Below are 21,871 nucleotides of genomic sequence, written 5' to 3' on the forward strand. Positions count from 1 at the left end.
GGATTTAAAAAAAAGGCCGATGCCGATTGAAAAAGCCAAATATAGACCGGTAGTCGGCCAGGCCTCCTGAGACCCGGAAATTAATTTTTGTCCTCTGTGGGGGACATGAGTCTGAGACCCCTAGGTCAAAATATCTTTTATAGAATCTATCTCAATCGTACTGTCCTTTTAAGTGGACATCCTGGGCTTTCTTGAGATGCCTCAGTTGTGGGGTTGTGGCCAACACAGCAAATGCACTGTCTTTTCAAAGTGGCAGGAATTCCAACAAATGGTGGTACAGTGAGTTTTTTTTTTTTTTAAACACATCTACACTATTTCACCAATAATTTACTAATAAGATTGATCATATTGAAAATTAACTGATGATGAATAAATCATGTACAAACAATTTTGACACAGCATTTTTAATAATGCCTAAATCATATATAAATGTTGCACAGCGTTAGTTATAAATGGTTTAATAATCATTTACAAATCATATAAATGTATATTCATGATTAGTTCAATATCTACTAATAGTTTATAAATGTCTTGTAACTTAAGTAATAAGTGTTTTAATAATCATTTACAAATGCATGTTTTGTTCATGATTAGTTAACTATCTACTAATAGCTTATAAATGCCTTATAAAGGATCGTTATTCTAAAGTGTTACCAAATACTGTTTTAATATTGTACTAACAATAATTCAGCTGTTACACTGTACACCAATAACTAGCTCTAACATTACTGATGTTGGTAGTTGAGTAGCTACAAGAAATACTGCTATCACTGCTATTAATCATTGTTTTACTTGGATTATGATTTTGTGTGTTTCTTTGTTCATATCTCTTCCTTCTTCCTATTGACTAAAGCCTTGAGGGCCAGAACAGAGAAGCTAATGCAGACACACAGCTGGAGGACAGCCAGGACGATCAAAGTAATGTCCATACCTGTCAACAAACTCTGACGAGACGAGAAATACAAATAGAAACAAACAGAGACAAAGAATTTAGTTTACTAAGTAAATAAGTGTAATATTACAATAAGAAAAATATAGCATAAAACCAGCTTTATTCTTTCAAACAGTACATACCTGGGCAAAGAACGCCAGATATCTGCAGTTGTCACCATGATTATCAGCATTGTGCCTGTTTCTGTCACACATCCAGATGATAGAGACATTTCCCAGGTCTATGGCGTACAGCACAATGCCAATAATGGCAAAGACGGTTGCAACTATGTTCACGAACACAGCAAAGCCCACCTGCAAGGAAAGATTCCTTCAATAAAATCTGTACTTCAAACACCATTTAATGGCGTTTTGTATGTCACAGAAAACACATTATTCTTTTGACAGTGCCCCACCACAGCGTACAATTTTACACGTTTCATTCAGGTTTTTATCTGATACTTAACTTACCAAGAAAAGAGAGGGCCACCGGCCAGCAAAAACTGACATGATTCCAGCTGCAATGTACTGCAGAGAGGACAACAGGCAGCTCAGTGTCATTAAAGGAAGAAATACTGTATTTCACTTTTTTTTAAAATTATAAACAAGAAAACAAAATCATGCCATGAATTAGGGTCTCTAGGGTCCTTAGACACCATTATCCTTTAAGGAAATCCTCTTCTGTAAGTTTTTGCGTTTGGTAATATTAACACAACAATATTAATGTACCACAACACCCAGCCAGTAAGCATTTCCCAAATCCTCAGAATGTGTGCTAGTTCGTCCCGGCGCAAGTCCAATGTTGAACAGGCCCACCATGATCTGTATGGTCTGTAAGAGATTCCAAACAAATTGGTCTCGTCGTCTTACGCTTGAACATACCACCGCTTAATACTGCTTATTAATACATTTCATTTTCTCTCACCCCAAGAGCTGCAGTCACATTGGTCTGCATCATCCCTTTGTACTCCGAGCAGCAAACTGGACTGAAACAAAGAGTCTTGAGGATTTGGCACAGAGGTGGAAACATGTTGTTACTGTTTGACACCACAGTGACCACAGTCACTCCCTTGTCTTTGACCACAGTGACAGACAACTCTCACACCTGTAACATGAAATGGAGATTTTGGGAATAGATGGTTGAGTAAATGGATAAGTATGTGTACTTTATTAATCCTAAAGGGTAAACTGCAGTGCTACAGCAGTCAAGTCACACATAAATCACAACTTAAACAACATAAGGACACTCAAAGAGGTGGGTAAGAAACCACGTTCTAAGTTAAATTTCTAACTAGCACTAAAACTACAACTACTATAACTCTAAATATATACAATGATAGTTTCTGGTAATATTCTGTCCATGATTAGCACTATGCAAAAGTACGTCACGAAGGCACTACTATCAGCTTGTGAATAATAAAAACAGGTAAAACAGTGAAAGCTGACAAACCCCACCCCTGCCTGTTAAATCCAAATATGCAGATTTACAATCATATAAATGTACTTTGGGACAGAAAACTTCAAAACAATTTTGAGAATCGTTTCAGTCATTTTTTACGCCATAATGCCCAAGTGAGGTTCCATTGTTCGCCCTGTTGTGGAACCACATCAGCTACATCAGCCAGCACTTATTTGAGGTATTTGACACCTGTGATAAGGTGTTTCAACACAGCCAGTATGAAAATGTTAAAAGTTAAGCTGTCTTGGAATTCACAAACAAGCGAGGAAGTTAAGTTTCCCAGAAAGTGATGCACTTCTCTGTGTTTCCAACCTCAACCTCATATCCTAAAGGTAACACAAAAATAAAAAGAGTTTCAGAATAAAACATTTTTTTAAAAATGAGGAACCAGGATCTGGCATGTGATCTTAAATCTCGACCAACAAACAAGCAAACAAACTAACTTAGTAATGTTCGCAACTCAGAAAAAAAAAAAATACTAGGAATGTAATAAATAAAAGTTGATTCTCCATCACTCTTGCAGTCTTGAAACACTATTAACAAAATATTCTAATCAGCCATTTCAGACTTCAGTAAACAGTTTAAATCATTAAGAATTATGTGGGTGTTTTGTTTCTGCAGAAAACTCACCTGGTCCCTCGCCACAGACTTCTCTGACCGCGAAAGTCTGGTCTGCCCATAAGTACAGGCAGCAGTAATAGAACTGATACTTCCTGTCGCCCCTTTGATTTCTTCAAAATAAAAGCGTCATAACGAAAACTGTCTTGCGCCACGCAATAAATAAATAAATAAAAATTAAAAAAAAATAAAATACAATACAATAAGAGTAATAATAATAATAATAATGACAAAGCAGTCAGAGTTGTTACATCAACTAAAAGTACTAACACCACAATTTAGGTATAGATTATAAGTAACAGTAAGTGACCTGCAATCAAATTTTTACTTTTACTCACATCTGTGAGCACAATACTTTCCTGTGCAGTTCAAAACTGTTCTTAAAAATACAAAATCATTTAATTTCTCCATTTGTACTTTTAAAATTATCAGTTTGGATGTCACTTTATATTAAAAGGGACATCTCTGAAGTACACAAAAAAAACATTGTATATCCACATATTATTTTCAAATCAAAATTTTAAAAATGTTTAATGTTTATGTGTAGCCTCGTTTCTCGTACTCTAGTGTAAACAGTGCGGATTTTCTGAAAAGCCTGCACAATAGCTTTCAAAGCAATACTGGGAAACAGCAAAATCAGCGTAAGAAACATTTCAAACACTAGTTTATGGGGAAAAAACATTAAACTGTAAATCTAAGCATAGAAAACTCTGATTTACTTTTTACATGTTAGACCATATAGTTTTAATTTCACTGAAAATTTATTTGGTACAGCATTAAATCAAAACATGGTGAATCATGAGCTGTGTCTCATTTGGTGTCGGCCATGTGGTATGTTCAGAATGTACCGTTTAGTAGTTTGAGTAGCCTGAGTGTTTGAGTCCATTGTAGCATCTTTGTCATATACAGCGCTCTTGATTACTTTCAGCCAGTATGTATAAAAGCAGGAGTACTATTATTGGTAATGAAGTGCTGCATATTCATGTGTTCAGCTGAAATGGTTTTAAGCATCAGGACCAGTCAGGAGACGTTCCTTAAACTTTGGCTGCTGATCTTCAACATCTTTGTCACCCTGCAGACACAGAGCAAAGTTAACTTTCATGATGTTCACATGGCAAAAAAAAATCATGTGGCCTGCACAATGTTGTGCATTGTCTTCTTGCCTACCTCTTCCTTCTTCATCTCACTGGTCAAAGCCTTAATCCCCAGAATGGCAAACTGAACACTGACACACAGCTGAAGCACAGTGAACACAATCATTGTGATGTCCATGGATCTCAGTAAATTCTGATGGGTGAGAAATTAAAACACTTTAAATTCAAAATTATTTCAACTATTTTTTGTACTTGCATTTCAGTGTAGAAAAGGTTCACAAACTGCCAAAGGTGTTTTAAATCAAATGGCCAAGAAGGAAAACTAACTCTAGTCCTACCATACAGTATTCTGTATAAAATAATTGTGTTTGAACTTTAATTTTATAGATATTCTTACCTGGGCAAAGAGTGCCACATTTCTACAGTTGTCCTCATACTGATCAACACTGATGGTGCTACGATCACAGATCCAGAGGAGGGAGGCATCTTTCAGGTCTATGGCGTACAGCACAATGCCAGTAATGGCAAAGATTGCTCCAGCAATGTTCATGAACACAGTGAAGCCCACCTCGAATTAAAAGATCAGTATTTAATCGTGTTTTATATTTCAACTAAGACACAGTGCAGCACATATTTTCTTTAATTAAATGATGAGTTTAATTAAAGGATTTCACTCACCAAGCATGAAGAAGGGAACTGACCAGCCAAAATGGACATGATCCCAGTTACAATGAACTGATGAGAGATTAACACACACTTTTTACCGGTGACAGTCAAGCAGACACTACTCTGTCTACACTCTTTTACCAGGAATTGTTGTGACAAAACAGTTTTGCTCTCTGGTGTTCCTGAGCAAAATTATCATTTTAGTGAATCCACTCACAAACAAAAAATTAATCTGTGTGGACCTGCATGAGCATGTATGTCTTGGTAATTTATATATGCGTGGAATAACACAGATATTAAACAAGAGACATAACAGTAATATGCAGTCATAGAAATATTAGCACAACAGCATCGTTTTACCACAGCACCCAGCCAATAAGCAGCTCCCAAGCTGGTGAAATCTCCAGGTTGTGTGCTTGAACGTCCTGGCCCAAGTCCAATGTTGAACAGGCCCACCATGATCTGTATGGTCTGTAAACAATCCACAGCAATTAAATCTCTTTGTCTTACGCTGAACATTTTAAAATCAGCCGTTAGAATCTACTGTATGTAAATGCATTTAATTTAATATCTCACCCCAAGAGTTACTGTGACGCTGGTCTGCATCTGCCCCTGGTACACCGAGCAGCACACTGGACTGACCGAACTGTAGGAAAGATCCCTTACAATTTGGCGCAGAGGTGGAAACATGCTCAGTTACCCCTCAGTCCTTCACACACACCTGAAGTATAAAATGGAGAGTTTCCTTTTTCTGTGGTTCTCTTCCTGCCTAGCTCCGTCCTCTTGGATTATGGTGTTTTTGAAGCTCTTCAGTAGCCCATGTGTGTGTGAGGGTTGGGTGTTTGTAGAGGAGAATGGTTCAGTGTATGAATGTCTTAAAGTCTCAGCACCTGCTAAAGCAAACAGAGTCACTGGTATCAATCAACAACACTATCAAATTCAAATATGCAGATGCATTACAGTCGTGGTTCTTTCAGGGAAAAGTTCAACGTCTCAGAAAACTTTCTTCTTTGCTTGTGTTTTACATCTAAACCACTCTCTCACTCAACTTTGGTAAAGTTTAAGAATTAAACAAAATATCCATAACTCCCAGTTCAGAGCTAAATCAACTTGATGTCTCCTTATAAAGTTCACATTATTGTGAGGCATGTGTGTGTTTGGGTTGAGAACTCACCTGTCTGCAATACCATGCAAAACTGCTACACTCAGGTTGTTCTGTCAGCAGCCTGCTCATTTTGCAGCAATCAAAATGTTACTTCCTGGTTGTCTTTTTATTTTTCAAAATAAAAGCCTCATTTCAAAAATAAAAAAAATAAAAATAAGGACCGAACACTGACAGAGAACCTGTAAGATGCTTCATTTAAAAGTGGCAATGCCAAATTCAATAATACATTACAGTAACAAAACTGAGATGGGTAACAAGACTCATTGTGAGAAAGTACAATATTTCCCCTCTGTTTTTTTCTTGTAGTTCTTGTAGTTAACTACTTGATAAAGTTTTGTTCAATATTATCTTTGTGCAGTTAAGAAAACCTGTTTTTAATTTCAATCAGCCTGTAAAAAAAGAGTCCATATCTTGAAATACACACTCAAGCAGGTTGCTGCACTAGAAGTTTCCTTTAGCGGCCTTGAAACACTTTTGATTTGCAATGAAAAGAGGTTGAAATATTTAAACTACACAGTTTTTTCACCACCTTTAATAAGAAAATTACATATGTCAGGGACTCAATTCAAGACTAAAATAACTTGATAAGAGGGAGATTTTTTATGCAAGCTGTAGCTATCAAATAAAGACAGGAGTAACAGCACATACTGTACATACAATATAGTAATTTTATTACAGGTCAGATTAAAGTTTTAATCATTTATTTAATTTTAAATTGGCATTGTGAAATTGTAAATCTTTCTTCACCACAAACTCCAAATAGGAACGATAACTTACAGTTACTGTTTCTATTTGTACATTAAGAGCACAAATAGTTCAAACAATGTACAGCTAAGAAATACACACAACAATGAAATTCGTAACAGTCAATAGTTTCAATACCTTTACTTTAACATTCTATCAGTCCCACACACGTAAGAACTTACCTCTTACCTGCAAACACGCTGACTCTAAGGCACATTACTCGATAGAAAATCATAATCACTGGGTTCAACAAAACATTTAGAGAATGAAATGGAAAGCAGCATAAGTTGTGCAGATTATTGCCATAACTACTCTGAAAGACAAAGTGTAAATATTTTTAAGCAACTGCTTGCAGAAATAGAGCCAGAAATTTGGCAGAGATTGTACCAGCTGAATTTGTTTGAATCACTGACATTACAGTACCTACAGTCAATGGCATAAATGCGAAAGCGTACAGTTCCTGGTATCTAATGACACAAAGCAGAGATTTTCATTTAGGCTTTACGGTTGCTTGGTGGTGACTTCCTCCAGTAGTGGTTTGTAGAGCTCTGAGTCACCAGTGCTCTGAAAGAGAAAAATAATATTAGTGAAGCACACACAAAAAAAGCGCTGACGCACTCAAATCTTTAAGACACATAATCACACTCTACATATACTCATGAGCTGTACTGCTGTACTGTTTCAAGCAAGGGTTCTTTGACATGTTGGAAAATAAACTTATTCACATCCTTGTAGAGAGTTATATGAGAAGAGATGTACACTATTCCTATAATTGATATGAACTGTAAACGGTAGCTAAAGTGAAAATACTCCACTGACTTGAAGTGCATCAGGATCAGCTGACACACAACAAGTTCTGACTGACATGGCACAGAGAAATATTATGTACAGTCAACCTTTCCTGGGGAAAACAACAGGTTTAACAATTAGATCATTTTGCATACTCTACCTGCTTTTCTCCCTTTGCACTGCTCCTCAGAGCCTTGATCCCCAAGACGGCAGAGCTGATGGTGACGCAGAGCTCCAGGGCAGACAGGACAATCATCACAGCATTGAGGCTTGTTTGGAACATCTGTTGGGACCCAAAAAACACTGTTGTCTTTCCAGTCTTTGAACACAGTTGTGAATTGCTTTAATCAAATTAAAATAATTACACAGGAGTTTTCCTTGGCTGTTTTATTTATTTAACCATTCACAATTTGCACATGAAGACATTTAGTCTACACACATAAATTGCCATTTATGTATAGCGAATTTGTTTCCTCGGTGGAGATGGTAATGATGGACGGTAACTTTTAAGTCAGTATTTGTAAAACAAAAAAATATCAGTCATCCAACTGATTGCATTTTGTCAGCTGAAATGACCTTTTATACACTTACCAGGACCAGTTCTTGGCCTTGAAGGCACCTCTCCTTCATGAACTCCTTTGCAGGAAATGGACTCGATGTCGTCCACTCTCCATAATAGTCATATGAGCACGACCACCACAACCACGTCGATGCTATGCTAATGCTGTAGAGTACAATGGCTGCAATGGCAAAAATAACTCCTGCCAGATTCAGAACCACATTGAGGGTGACCTAGAGGACAAGATTTGTCAGTCAATGCACAAAATCAGAATGGAACCATATACAAAACCAAAACAGCACACAGTGCGCTCAAAACCATACAAAAACAAACCACCGGTTGGCTCACACTTTTGCACTGATACATTTACTCTGCCGTGTCACATGAAAATAGAAACTGTGATTATGTCCGACAAGGTGGGCGTGCATATTCCTGAGTGATATCTGACATTACATGCAACAAGTACAAAATAATATCTCATTTTATTTTTCTTGAAATAAAAAAAAAAAAACAAGAAAAATGATGACAATAAAATCAAAGTCCTTCTAAGATAACATGACGATGTCATAGAGCTTAACTACTTACCAGACATGGACTGGGGTACTTCTCAGATAAAATGCACATGATGCCAAACACCATGAACTAGAGAGGAGACAAAAAACAAAATCTTTGATATCCGCTCTTCCACACAAACACTAAATGAAAATTCATATGTTACTGTGGGCAACTTGGTAACCCTTATTAGTACAAAGTAACCAGCAATTACTAATTTCGTCTGGGAATGCTAGTGCACTCAGTGACTCTGATAGTGATTTGTATGGGCGTCTTTTGACACTTCAGAGTGAGATAAAAGTGTTACTGAATGCAGGCTGTCCTATATAGGACAAGCCGTTTAGTGGATTCTCTTGGAATCAACCGAACAGCTCCAATAATGCCAAATTCTGGAGGAAAATTCTGTTGGACTTTAGTTATGACACACAGAGAGATTTAAATAAATAAATAAACAAATCCAGGGTCAGGTTGCTTACCAATGCACCCAACCAAAAAGGAAAGCCGCTAAAAGGATCAAATGCCAGGTCAATCCCTCCAAAGCCAATGTTGAGCAATCCAACCATGATGTGCAGAGTCTGTGGAGGAAGAAACACAGTATGAACATCAAACACCTGTACAGAATAACTACAGTTACCAGATGATGATACCATTAAAGCTAAATGGAGAACAAGCCTGTGGTGCAGAAAATACTGGAGCACTTTCACTCATAGCTTTATGGTGTTATTTAAAAAAATACTTTTCCTATAAAAGCATTGCCTGAAGCTAGGCTAGGCAGGTACACTAAACAAATGTTCGCTCAAAGCTGTAATCAGAACTGAGTGGAGAAAGAAAAAGTACTGTTAAAAAGTTGACAGAACAATGAAAAATATTTAAGGCTGTAACTCACCGCAAGTACTGACTGAGACATGCCCTGAACCCTCCGAAGGTGCTGAGACACAGTGCAGCACAGAGGGTTGTAGCAAAGGGCCTTCAAGATTTGGTAAAGTGGAGGCCAAGGACTCCGGGGGTCAGAGGTCAAAGTGATCACAGTGACCCCATCAGCTTTGGTCACGGAGACGGACATCCTGCCAGAGACTGAAAGAAACAGGACAGTACATAAACTTCAAATTTCCCGAATCAGGTTGAGGTTGCTGTTGCTGATTCTTTAAGCAGTCACTGAACCTTAACCCTTAAGAGTTAAGTATTTGTGCTGCTTTCTCCCTGATCCACCATTTCACAAACAGTTAACATCTCCACTTTGACGCTATTTGGGCACAGCTGTGAGTGATTTGCTGGTAAGCTCGCTGCTGAATCCCTAAACCCCTCAAAAAACAAACAAACAACAACAACAACAAAAAAAAAAACATATTTTACGTCCCCCAGTTACTTTCAAAAATAGAAAACCTTCTATTTGGTTTCTTCGCCTCTTTGTCCCTCTGTGCCAGTCAGGGACGTTCGTGTTTACCAGCCAAAAAGAAAACATAACCCAGAGTCTTTCATCTGGCGGAGAAACGACTGGAGCCACAAGATCCATATTGGATGTTGTCAGCGCTGCATCGATGTAACTGTGGAGTTTACAGCTTTAAATCCGCTTGGCACTGACGCTTTTTTATTCCCGATAAGTTCATGTTCATGTTCCCGTCGATGAGGGTTTACCGTGCTAAAAAAGATTTGATTGGGTTTCTTTAAATACTGAAAACACACACACAAACAACAGCTGGAGACCTACCTGTTTATGCTTATGGAGGAATAAAAGCTACGGTACCACCAGACGAAAGGAGCAGGAATTTACTGCGCAGCAGTTATTCGGCAGAGATTACTGGGTCAGCTTGTTACCAGAAGGGCTCCTCCTCTTCAGGACCCAACAAAAAAACATTAACCCTTTACTCATCATTCAGCTAAAAACAAAGATAAATGTGAATTCTCTAGGGTGATTTTTTTTTTTAATGTATGTATGCTATTCTTAGAAACTAAAACAGAGAAAGGGATCAGGATTATTATTATTATTATTATTATCTTAAAGAATTTATCACACCAAATCGTTATCTAAATACAGTTTCTGGGACTTTCCCCACACTGCTAGGAAATGGTTAAAGTTAATCCCTTTTATTTGTTTACTTTTTACTTGTAATGGGACATTTTCACATTGTTTTGTTGCTACTTCTACTGAGAGTTATTGGAGCATTGTATTTACAAGGTGCACATTCACGCGGTGTTAAATTACATGCGAAGACACAGATGCAAGATCACTGAGAAACAAAGGCTTCAGATCAATGAAGAGGCAATGAAATGAAATTTATTTTTTTGATTGCCATGATTATGATCAGAAAATGCCGGTGGCATCCTGCTTACAAAATTACACAGTTCAGGATTCATCTGACAATGATGAGGAGAGTATCAGATTGGAAATACAAGACATTTCTGCTTTACACAAGTGTGTACATTGAAGAGTGATAAGACTGATTCAGGGAGGATTTCATAGTAATGCATTCATCAGATTTAAGCTCTGAACCTGTCAAACACATGGGACACACTGTGTAGAACTACTTAACCTTTAAGACAAGTTCATGTTGATAACAGTTTGAATGAGGTCGATGCCAGGGAAGTCCATGGCAATGATACCAAAGCATGGTCTGGGCTGATTGGGGTAAAACTGTCTCAGGTATTGATTGAGCCATGGGTCTACCTGTTCAGCCACTGTTTTTGGAGTCAGTAACATTCCCCAGAAAGTACCTAAGCCAGTGCCGCTAGTGTAAGTCAGAATAGCATTATCCCCTCCACAGGCTTCAGTGGCTTGGCTCAGCTGTTTGATTATTCTGTTGTCTTTATCTTGAAGGTCGCTAACCTCATTTGTGCCTTTCCCATCTGTGTTCACGAGGGGAATTCCCAGTGTGAAGGTGCTCTTCTGCAAAAAGACTATTTTCCCCCTGATCTGGCCCATGTTTGGCATACCAGAGGTCACCCAGACATGTTCGTCATCGCCAATCAGAGTCTGCACCATTTCATTGACTGATGTCTTCTCAAAAAACTCTGGTTCCACTCTTATGAGCACAGCCTCAGTCTTATACTCTTTCAGAAATTCTTTAACTGTGTCTAGGACCTCCCTGAACGTGCTACGCTGGTACATCACCCCATTCATAACATAGAGGGTGTCAAACAGCCCGAACACTTTGAGATCCAGAAAACGAATGCCAGCCCTCAGCTGATCCTTCAGGGACAAAACCTGGCATTCGGTCTCTGGGCCACCATAGAAGGCCATGCTGTTATGTGTACCAGGGATGGTGAGGAGAGACAGGGTGCGGAAATCCTCAATGCCTGCCATCCATGGAATGTTGTAGGACCCGGGGAGTATAAGGTTTCCATTGTCATTGAAGTAAAGGTCCTTGCCGTAGCACAAAAAGCTGATGATTTAGAAAAAGATTTTGGATGTTACAAAAACTCCAGTGCCACCAAATGGCAGCCTGAAAACAATTTATTCTTGTGTTTTACATGCAAAACTTTCATGTTATACTTACATGACAGACAGGAAAATATGGTGGAAAAGCAGACTCTTGTGACTAGCCATCATTCTTGCAGAAGTATGGGCAATCTAGCAAAGGATGTGTAAAAGAGAAATGATGCATTTATCACATAAAAATAGGTAATTTCATAAAAGACACATGAAAAAATTACCAGCTAAGACTCCAAGGTAAACGGACTCTTGATTGGTTTTAATAAACAGATTCAGCTAAAATGTAACAGTTGTCTACTATACCTTAGAGCCAGGAGGATTTCACAGCAAACCACTGCAATGGTCAGAATGCAGACACCACACCAAAAAGTCCATGGCTTATATAGCTTGCTTATCTGAAAATGTCCAGGTGTGGACCTTGATTATCAGGTGAATCAGATTGATTGCTCCTAATGGGGAACAATCGAAGATGTTTGTACAGATTGTGGTGTTTGTTTCCAGAGTGTTTGAGAAGGTGGGTCCCTTCCTTGGGCCAGATCAGATTTAATTTCTAAGAGGAATTATCTCAAGTGCATGCAGCTAAGCAGTGCCATGAGAGCAAAAGTAGAAAAAACATGCAGTGGCGGAGAGTAGGAAAGGACATTTAATGAAGTACTGCATTTAAGCACTTAAGTTTTTGCTATTTATGCACTTTAGAGGTTTTTATTCCACTACATTTATTTGATTTGATTTGATTTGCTTCCATGTACATGCTACATGGAAGCAGTGGTGAAAGACATCAACTGCCTAGAAACACTATTAGGTACAAATAAATGTAGTAATTCAGTTATGGAATTTTAAAAAATGCCATAAAATTACAAGGATAATTAAAATGTGTGTGAAGACCAGTGGTGGAAGAAGTGTTCAGATCCTTTACTTTCTTAAAAAAATTAATATCAGAGTGTAGAAATACACCATTGCAAGGAGAATTCCTGCATTCATTCTTGTTACTTAAGTAGTACCATATTTAACTGAATTAGTTTTAGTTGGGTTAGGTGTACCTCACAAACTACCACAATATAATATAATATAATATAATATAATATAATATAATATAATATAATATAATATAATATAATATAATATAATATAATATAATATAATAAAGTATATAATAATAAAGTAAATAATAAAGTAATTAATTTTATCCATTGTTCAAGACTTCACTCAAGATTTGTAAGCTGCTGTTTAACTAACGATCGATGGGTGGCAGCAACACGCCTACGCAGCGTTAACGCTTCCGGAAGTAACAAAGAAGAAGAAGGGGGAGTAGTAAAGATGGCGGAGAACAGTGGCACGGAAGATGCTAACGTAACTAAAAATGTTGCTCCCGGTGGCTCTTTGATAGTGGTCACTGTCAAAACCCCCCAAGGAAAAGAGGAAATTGCGATTTCGGACGATTCTTCTGTCGCCCAGGTGCGTTTACTGACCTTTTATTTCTACATAGTAGCGAAAGTCGTGCGACGAAGTTTGCTAGCTTCATCTGAGCTATCCCCCAAAAGTTTGTTTACAGTTTAACCTCGAGTTAGAAAGTTATAATCATGTTAATTCGTCTTTTCTTTTCCTATATTTAACGTAGGCTAAGCTCATAATCTAGGGTTAGGGTTAGCCGTGTCATGTTTGTTTTAATTCGGAACAGAGGCACAGCTTCGGAAATTAGCGTAAAATTCTTTTTCATCATTCGGCGAACGGAATATTTTTTTTCCAGGCGGTGTGGAGACTCTTTACATTTTAAAGTGTTTAAACGCCCTTATACGTTGCTTGTAGAGAAACCGATGGTTTGCTTCGCGACCCAAATGCAAACTAACAAACAAGAGGCACAGACCGGGGCGAACTTTCCCTTTGGTTGTTATTATGAACGCTGTGTGACCAAATCACGGGTCTGTGGATTTTCCGTGTCCGTAATAAGACTTTTAACATAAAAAGTCGGCGCATCAGAGCTAGTGTTAATGTTGTAGTTGTGTTAGAGTCAACAGTTACGCCACTGTGAGGCTGAAACTGCAGTGTTTGTCTTGTGTTTGTTCAGTTTGCCCTAAAGCCATATTGACGTATCTTCTATTATCTGTCCTCCGGTCAGTGTGACAGGTCTCTGATAGGTGACCCTATTACCAGAAGGTGGAGCACTGTTGACCAACATTATTAAGCAAACTTAAGTGCTGATAATGATCACCCAGGCTTTGATACTGACCTGTGAAACAATCGGCCGAACTTTTTTACTCTAAACTGATGGCGTCATTTCTGTGGCCAGTCCCTCTTGTGCATGCATGGCCAAATGAACCTGTTTTAGGTGCCTGGAGCAACAAGTTTGCTGTCAGCTTCAGCTGCTTGCCTCCATGTTCACATCAAGTGCACACTATAGTTGGTAGTTTCATTATATTTTGCACAAAGATCAAGAAAACAACACGTTCTCCTACACTTGACTCCAGTGTTTTTGTATGTCGCTTTGTGGTAAATTGATGAAATTTTACTTTATTTGGGAATAAGCACCACGAGGGCACCAAAAATCTACAGACACTCGATAAACCTGAGTCTCTTTTTGGTACGTCTGGACAGTTGCTCACTTTTCTCTGTTGGTAATCTACCTTTTGCATTTGTGTCTTTTGTGCAGTTTAAACAGGAGGTATCCAAAAGATTTGAGGCCAAGCAGGACCAGCTGATGCTGATATTTACAGGAAGAGTTCTGAAGGATGGTGATACTTTAAAGCAGCATGGTATCAAAGATGGGCACACTGTTCATCTTGTTATCAGGGCTGCCCCAAAGTAAGTACATTCAAATTCATGAAGTATGTGTTTGTTAAGAGGTAAAGCCTGTGTCTGGTAAGAGTATTATTTGATGGTTGCTTTCTCTCTGAAGATCAACAGGTGGCAGTGCATCTCAGACAAGTTCCAGTTCTGCACCACCTCAACAAAACTCCAGCAGCGCCAACCCCCCTGTAGCAGACAGCACAAGAGGTGCCGCGAGTCAGACACCAACACAGCCTTCGAATGCAATGAGTAAGAATCTTTAAAATTTCTCACCTGCTTTTTGTACTGCAGTGAGTTCAATTTTTAATGTTCTTGTTGCACAAATTATGCAAGAGTAATTAGTGTATCTGCTGCTAGCAAAGTAAGAGCAACATACATAAACATAATTCCGAAGACGGACAGTGAGCAGAAGATGAATATAAGTCACCAATTCAAAATGCTTGTACATTGATTGACATACGAAGTTATGGTAAGATTATGTCAAGTAGTACTTGAAATCTACATTGTGAAAAGACAACATCTTAAACCTATTTTTTTTCTCCCTGTCTAACCTACTGTTCCCGGTAAGTAAATGTTGAGGGTAATGAAAATCGTTCTCGTCCCTGAGGGAGTGTACCTTGCACAAAGGGTATTCAGAACAAATGCATGAAACAAATGCAAATGTAAAAAGATTTTTGAGTAGCAGCAAAATTCACAAAATTAACGAGGACCAATGCAAATAAATTCCATTGCAAAATATCATTAAAGAGCAACCATGTGGCACTTCTTTGTCAGCATGCCCACACCTGCCAGAAGCTAATCTCCAGCTGCATTCCTCCTTCTCAGGTGGACTGGGTGACCTGTCCGGCTTGTTGGGTCTCGGCATGGGTTCATCCAGCTTCATGGAGCTACAACAGCAGGTGCAGAGACAGCTGATGTCCAATCCACAGATGCTGTCACAGATCATGGGGAACCCTCTAATCCAGAACATAATGTCCAACCCAGGCATGATGAGACAGATGTTTGCGGGCAATCCTCAGATGCAGCAGCTCATGGAACGAAACCCTGATGTCTCCCGCATGCTCAACAACCCTGAGCTCATGAGACAGGTCAGAGCAGAACTTTCACACAAGGGCCCTAAATCATTTATAATGCTCAGCGGGGAATGTATGCAGGACTTTACAGGGGCTTTGCAGGGTTTATAGCTGAGTAATGTCATGTTTGTCATTGAGCAGATGCAGAATCCTGAAACACTTTCTATGCTGACCAACCCAAGAGCCATACAGGCCCTCGTACAGATCCAGCAGGGCCTGCAGACATTACAGGCCGAAGTTCCGGATTTCATGTCCAGGTACCAGCTAAACCTCTGATGTATTTTCTCTAAGTCAAACACTATTAAGCCTGTGTAATGGTTTTAAATCTGGCGATTCACTCAGAAATTGAATCAATTGTTATATTTTATTTTATACTTTTATATTTTATGTTTATTTTTTAAATCAGCCTAGTATTAAATGGAACAGTTTACAAAATACTTGTGTAAAGAATCTGCCAGTTTTACCAGACTTAATCAGAAAACAGGGCTTCGTTTGTTAAAATGATGTTCCTGCAGTGAATATGGGAGCCTCTCTGGCTATAGGAAGTGACAAATCAGAATTTTATTATAATAATTTATTTTTGCAACATCCTTCTTCTCTAGTTTGTCTCCACGAGGTCTGACAGTTCCTCCAACCACAGGAGGCAGTGTCCCTCCAGAGAACCATTCCGCTCCTGCCATGGCATCAGGATCCAGTCCCTCACAGCAGCAGCTCATGCAGCAGATGTTACAGATGTTTGCAGGCGGGGGGGCATCAGTAAGTTTCATGTAGATACACTGTGTTCTTGTTTTGTGTTTGCCAAAATCAGAGCAGCAGTTTTTGTTTTCCAGTGGGTCTCACTCATTATTAGCTGGGCACAATATGACAGTTCAGCCTTTTTATATAAGCAGTATCTGACTTCATATGTCATCTCTCTCAGCTTCAGTCCCCAGAGGTTCGTTTCCGTCAGCAGCTTGACCAGCTCAACGCCATGGGCTTCATCAACCGCGAAGCCAACCTGCAGGCACTCATCGCTACAGGAGGGGATGTCAACGCAGCCATTGAGAGACTACTGGCCTAAATGTTCAGTTCATTTTGGCAGGAAGATTAGTAGAGTTGGGAACTGGCACGGGAAATTTTTAAAAAACTAAATGAATTGAATATAGTCCTCCATTACATTTAAATCTGACCTGACCCCCAGATAGATTAAGGGGTGTTCTAATCACTTGTGGTCTCTTCAGCTGATTTGTAAACTATAAGGATGCAAAGGGAGGTTAGTCTCTAACACATCTAGTCTTGTGCTAAATGCTGTAGAAGTACTGCTTCTGTGGAATGATGCCACGACTCTCAGTGCCATTGGGTTTTTCCTGCTAGTGCAGCTGAAGATGATTTCTGGCATGACGAGTGCTCCTTCACTTGACTTCTGCATGAGGTTACCAAGAAGTTAATGTTTAATACTCGTTTTTACATTATTTAATTCTAAAAGATTTTATTTAGGTTGTTATATTAGAGAGTTTTTAATCTGGATGGTTGTTGCAGTAGGTTGGGTGTTGTTCTTTTGTGTTTTCTATCTGGACAGCCAGCTTGTCTTCAACATCTTTTTTTTTTTTTTTTCAACCCTCGAGCCTTAATCTTCCCTGGTTGAGTGGTATTTATTAAATTCTATTACCTTATCTTCACAAGATTATTATTTTTTTTTTTTTTTTATCCTGACAAATTCTTTAAACTTTGTGTTTTCTTTCCCCAAACTAAATACTTAATCTGATTTGTTGTTTTAACTGCTTCCTAAATGTTTTCAGGAAGATGAGAAAGTGAACGATTTCAGATTGTAGGACCAAGGCTATGGTATGACTAGAATAGAGTCAAACTATACAACAATATAAACTGTAAAGAAATGGAAAAATTAAGCTATACCCAGACATGTATCCCTGTAATATCTCTGGTTATATTAGTCCTTTGCTGGCAACATTGCCAGATTATATTATTATTATTGGACTTTCTCTGATGTGTCAGGTTTTTCTTTCACAGAATTAGCCAGAAAAGTAATTTCCATCTGATTATGAATATCACTGAATGCAACTGAAAACAAGCCATTTTACTATAACATGGTGGTGTTTTTCCATATAAGCAATGTACTGGTGAAATATAACTGTTGGGATATGCAATATATTGCAAAATGATCTGTGAAATCTATTATTGTATGTCTACCTATTGACTTTTTTTTCAACCAAATAAATTATTTGCAATATTTGTTGTCTGTTCTTGGTGTGTGTGAATAATTTACTTTAACAATTGCAGCTTGGAAGGTGATATGTTGAATTTAATCCTTAATGAGAATTTTCTTTTGTCCGTGCGGTGTGTTTTTGCCTGTGACCTATGGCAAATTGTTTTCTGTTTCCAGTGATATTTGAAAAGTCTAACAGATATATCTATAACTGCCCTAAAGAAATCAAAATATATTTCTTAAATGTCTGGGTCACTTACAGTTCTGAAAAAAAAAAACAAATTCAACGCCTACAGTTCCCATAATGCTTTGCGAAGGCATCCGGAAAGGGAAGGATACATCACAATCAGCTGACTTAGTGTTGATGAGTGTGTTTGTGACAGTTTAAAGCTAGTTGTTTGGTTACTTAAAAAACACATATATATATATTTTTTTGCATTTGCGTTAGCGATTAGATAGCTATGTTACGACCGAAGGCGTTAACGCAGGTTCTCAGCCAAGCGAACACAAACGGAGTCCAGAGCACGCTGTGAGTACGGTTAGCTAGCTACCAGCATGCTAGCGAGATGCTACTTGGCAATAGAGTTAATTTTGTTGTTGTTGTTGTTTTGTTCATTAAACAGTTTGTTGTTGTAACAGTTAAATAACTGAGCTTTTTGATACATATATGGAAATATAAAGAGTCCACAAGTCCTCTCCGGAGTGCTGCGGTACGCGTAGCCTAATATTATTACCCTCGACCAATGGCTATTTCACAGTGATAGCTGTTAGCGATATTATATGCAAGCATTACATGCTGGAGTCGTAAGAAGAATTAAGGTTCTAACTAGCTAACTCATTTTTTAATAGTCGATTATCTGTCAGTCAAGAACTATTCCAGTTGATTTGCTTATTTGTGAAAAATACTCATTATAATGTCCCAGAGCTTCAGTTTCAGCTGGCGTCTTCAAATTGCTCGTTTTACTGAGAAAAAAAAAATACAGGGTAATATATATATTCGAAGGAAAAGCATCAAATTCCCACATTTAAAGTCCGTGTTTTTGTCTTTTAGCAAAAATATGGTCTTACTGTACGTAAAAAAATAATCCACAATGGTGTTAAATCTAGTGTAATCACTCGTATCAAATAAGCAGCATAATTCATAATAATTTACATGTTTGTACATACTACAGACAGTTTGCTTTTGCTTTATATTAAGTATGTATTTTGATGAGATTGGTAACCTTGTATTCAGGTGGTCCACTGCACCACTACATCCTTTATACTGATTGCAGATATTGCCGTTAATGACAGGTAGCTTGAACAGAGATAGTTTAGTTAATTCATAGACTGTACGGTCTGTGGTAAATTCATGTCACGTGTTAATCTGATGGATACTGAAACTGAAACAAATCTACATTTTCACCAGCCTGCTCAATAATGAAGGTTCACTTCTGGCCTACTCTGGGTATGGGGACACTGATGCGCGAGTAACAGCCGCCATCGCAAGCAACATCTGGGCAGCCTACGACAAGAACGGCCACCAAGCCTTCAATGAAGACAAACTCAAATTCATACTCATGGATTGTATGGTAAGGAATGCAGTTCCTCTAAAACCAGTGAAATTGTTCTCACGTGAATGATGAGTGGGGCGTTTTATCAGCCCTTGTTGTTTTTTTCTCTCAGGAGGGAAGAGTGGCCATTACTCGTGTCGCCAACCTACTACTGTGTATGTACGCCAAAGAGACAGTGGGCTTTGGAATGCTTAAAGCCAAGGTGAGAGTTGTAACACTTTAGCCATCAGCACTGTCGTCTGCTTCACTATACAACCAGTATCCTGTTTGAGTGGGATGGCATTTCATATATTCGCTGTGGTCTTCCGTACTTGCCAAGCTCATTTGTATATTCGGGGTTGCTGTGCAGAATTTTGAATGGTGAACTGAAAAACAGCAGAATTCACACCGGCAGTTTCTTGATGTGGCAGATTTCAGTTATGTTTTCAAAATGCGTGTAATAGAAAACCTGGCATTGTGGTGTACTGACTCAGTGCCAAGTAGTTCAGCCTTGAGTACCCTTTGAAACTCACTTGAAGAAGACACAGCTGCATTCAGCAAAGACATATTTAACTAATTTAAAACCAGCCATGTCACAGTTTGTAGTAGACTCTCCTCAAAGATCAGTTTTGGGGGGAAGCCTCATAGCACAGCTGCTACTGTATCCCACAGTGAGTCACAGTGGTAGTCAGTAACGGCGTAAACTACTCCAAGCATCACTCCGTGCTCTGAACATAGCCCTCTTTAACATTGTGTTGTATTTGTTATGTTAATAGGCAGAAGCATTGGTGCAGTACCTGGAGGAACCATTAACCCAAGTGGCCGCGTCATAGTGGAGATCCGAGTGTTGCTTCTGTCTGTCTGGAAAAGAAAGCGTCATATAATCCAGGTCATTCATGGACTACTGTAAAATTCTGTTTGTTCACAAAGTGCATAATGCATATATATCTATGAGTGAGCGAGTGAATGTGTGTGTGTGATGGGGGTGGGGTCATCAGTGTGCGTCAGTGTATTTATAATCACGGTATTGAAACAACTTGTATGGGTTTGTGACTCTTGGCCCTCGCTTATGAATCTATTGATTTAGTGATCTGCTGCACAAGGCCACGCAGTTTGTCAGTAGCATGTCTGCGTATACAACCAATGAAATGATTCCATTATCAACTGGTGTCACAGTTGATTCACTCATTTGCTGTTTTAGCTCAGACATGCTAATTACAGTTTTGTAGAAAATTGAACATTTTCAATCCTATCAGTGGATTAAAATGCATAATATGAAGTGTGTGTGGAAAGTTGAATAAGAATTTCTGTCTGATAAAATTCCAGTAAGCATTATTAGCTATGTTGAGTTTCAAAGCTGTCAAATAAACAATACTAAACAATCTTATTTTTTGTTTATCTTGAGGAAGGCGACAAAGTATTCCTTTTGAAAGAATATGATGCAGTTAAGATGTATTTAATAGCAGTTTTGTTATTGGCTATTTCTGAAGTTTATTAGTTCTGCATTGTTTCTTATGTTTTTTAACATTAATTTCTCAATTCATTACAGCATATTTCTTCCTGTAGAAAATCACAGGATACATGTTTCATCTTAACAGACTTTTGACTCACTCTTTGCTTCCTTTTTTCCTTTCAAACCTGAAATCAGTATTAGTAAGCTGATTTGAATAGCTTAACGTTTGTAAAAGTGAAAAACCTCATTGTTGCACAGTGTATGTCAATGTTAAAAGACAAATGTAGGCAATAATATAATATATTTTAGTAACTTACTGCTCAAAATTTAGACTAGGAACACAAAAAGAGGTTTCTCTTTTAACATGGTCATTTATGGCCCAGAATAAAAACAGTTTCAGTGACCTTGAGCTTTTCTACAAGGAGAAAAGGGAAGAACAAGAAAGATATAATGAGTCATGATATCAGATATCAGAGTAATAGGAAGTTTAAAAAAACTCATAGTATGTTCTAAAGTTCAATGCAATTTGATACGGAATCACTGAAATTATACCCATGCAACAAATGTACATGTCTTTGTCACCACATATTTTTAGAAACAAGAGGCCAGCCAACAAGAGAATCCGATGTGGCCAACAGGCCTGGATATAAATATGGGATCTGAAAAACAGAGAGAGAAATGGTGAAATAGTATACATGTGTGCACATGCCTGTAAATTCAGCAGGGATGGTTTCATGGTGTCGAAGGTGCTGTTATCTCTCCACTGTTGAGCTGAAGAAGTAAGTGATAAAAAGTTCTCAAATCAAAACTGACCTGTTCA

The 21,871-nt window shown here is 38.3% G+C and overlaps 6 protein-coding genes across 7 annotated transcripts; 2 read left to right on the forward strand and 4 right to left on the reverse strand.

Annotated features, from left to right (window-relative positions):
• Positions 1 to 556: 556 nt before the first annotated feature.
• On the reverse strand, positions 557 to 2,032 carry LOC121186287 (high affinity immunoglobulin epsilon receptor subunit beta-like). Of its 2 annotated transcripts, XM_041044975.1 has the most exons (5): positions 1,856 to 2,032; positions 1,660 to 1,761; positions 1,402 to 1,458; positions 1,075 to 1,245; positions 557 to 944 (listed from the first exon to the last, which is right to left on the reverse strand). In XM_041044975.1, exons 1-5 carry the CDS (start codon positions 1,958 to 1,960, stop codon positions 822 to 824), a joined length of 558 nt encoding a protein of 185 aa, XP_040900909.1. In that variant the 5' UTR covers positions 1,961 to 2,032; the 3' UTR covers positions 557 to 821. The 2 variants fall into 2 exon arrangements, with proteins under 2 accessions (XP_040900909.1, XP_040900910.1); XM_041044976.1 differs by lacking the exon at positions 1,660 to 1,761.
• Positions 2,033 to 3,956: 1,924 nt separating this feature from the next.
• LOC121186448 (high affinity immunoglobulin epsilon receptor subunit beta-like) lies at positions 3,957 to 5,482 on the reverse strand. Its single transcript, XM_041045191.1, has 6 exons — positions 5,344 to 5,482; positions 5,128 to 5,238; positions 4,780 to 4,836; positions 4,499 to 4,669; positions 4,175 to 4,294; positions 3,957 to 4,079 (listed from the first exon to the last, which is right to left on the reverse strand). The coding sequence occupies exons 1-6, from the start codon at positions 5,455 to 5,457 to the stop codon at positions 4,011 to 4,013; spliced, it is 642 nt and encodes a 213-aa protein (XP_040901125.1). The 5' UTR covers positions 5,458 to 5,482; the 3' UTR covers positions 3,957 to 4,010.
• Positions 5,483 to 6,577: 1,095 nt separating this feature from the next.
• Positions 6,578 to 10,406, reverse strand: LOC121185333 (transmembrane protein 176B-like). The gene is made up of 7 exons (XM_041043365.1): positions 10,285 to 10,406; positions 9,463 to 9,650; positions 9,053 to 9,151; positions 8,610 to 8,666; positions 8,057 to 8,257; positions 7,626 to 7,748; positions 6,578 to 7,240 (listed from the first exon to the last, which is right to left on the reverse strand). The coding sequence occupies exons 2-7, from the start codon at positions 9,637 to 9,639 to the stop codon at positions 7,178 to 7,180; spliced, it is 720 nt and encodes a 239-aa protein (XP_040899299.1). The 5' UTR covers positions 9,640 to 9,650; positions 10,285 to 10,406; the 3' UTR covers positions 6,578 to 7,177.
• A 703-nt stretch (positions 10,407 to 11,109) lies between these two features.
• On the reverse strand, positions 11,110 to 12,123 carry LOC121185525. The gene is made up of 2 exons (XM_041043740.1): positions 12,071 to 12,123; positions 11,110 to 11,956 (listed from the first exon to the last, which is right to left on the reverse strand). Exons 1-2 carry the CDS (start codon positions 12,121 to 12,123, stop codon positions 11,110 to 11,112), a joined length of 900 nt encoding a protein of 299 aa, XP_040899674.1.
• Positions 12,124 to 13,313: 1,190 nt separating this feature from the next.
• Positions 13,314 to 18,090, forward strand: LOC121186592 (ubiquilin-4-like). Its single transcript, XM_041045367.1, has 7 exons — positions 13,314 to 13,461; positions 14,654 to 14,805; positions 14,900 to 15,039; positions 15,616 to 15,878; positions 16,005 to 16,120; positions 16,466 to 16,619; positions 16,783 to 18,090. Exons 1-7 carry the CDS (start codon positions 13,324 to 13,326, stop codon positions 16,921 to 16,923), a joined length of 1,104 nt encoding a protein of 367 aa, XP_040901301.1. The 5' UTR covers positions 13,314 to 13,323; the 3' UTR covers positions 16,924 to 18,090.
• Positions 18,091 to 18,393: 303 nt separating this feature from the next.
• On the forward strand, positions 18,394 to 21,193 carry lamtor2 (late endosomal/lysosomal adaptor, MAPK and MTOR activator 2). Its single transcript, XM_041043412.1, has 4 exons — positions 18,394 to 18,595; positions 19,475 to 19,637; positions 19,732 to 19,821; positions 20,375 to 21,193. The coding sequence occupies exons 1-4, from the start codon at positions 18,528 to 18,530 to the stop codon at positions 20,429 to 20,431; spliced, it is 378 nt and encodes a 125-aa protein (XP_040899346.1). The 5' UTR covers positions 18,394 to 18,527; the 3' UTR covers positions 20,432 to 21,193.
• The last annotated feature ends 678 nt before the right edge of the window (positions 21,194 to 21,871 follow it).

The sequence above is a fragment of the Toxotes jaculatrix genome, chromosome 8 (genome assembly GCF_017976425.1).
Source record: "Toxotes jaculatrix isolate fToxJac2 chromosome 8, fToxJac2.pri, whole genome shotgun sequence".
In the NCBI taxonomy this organism is placed as follows: Eukaryota; Metazoa; Chordata; class Actinopteri; family Toxotidae; genus Toxotes; species Toxotes jaculatrix.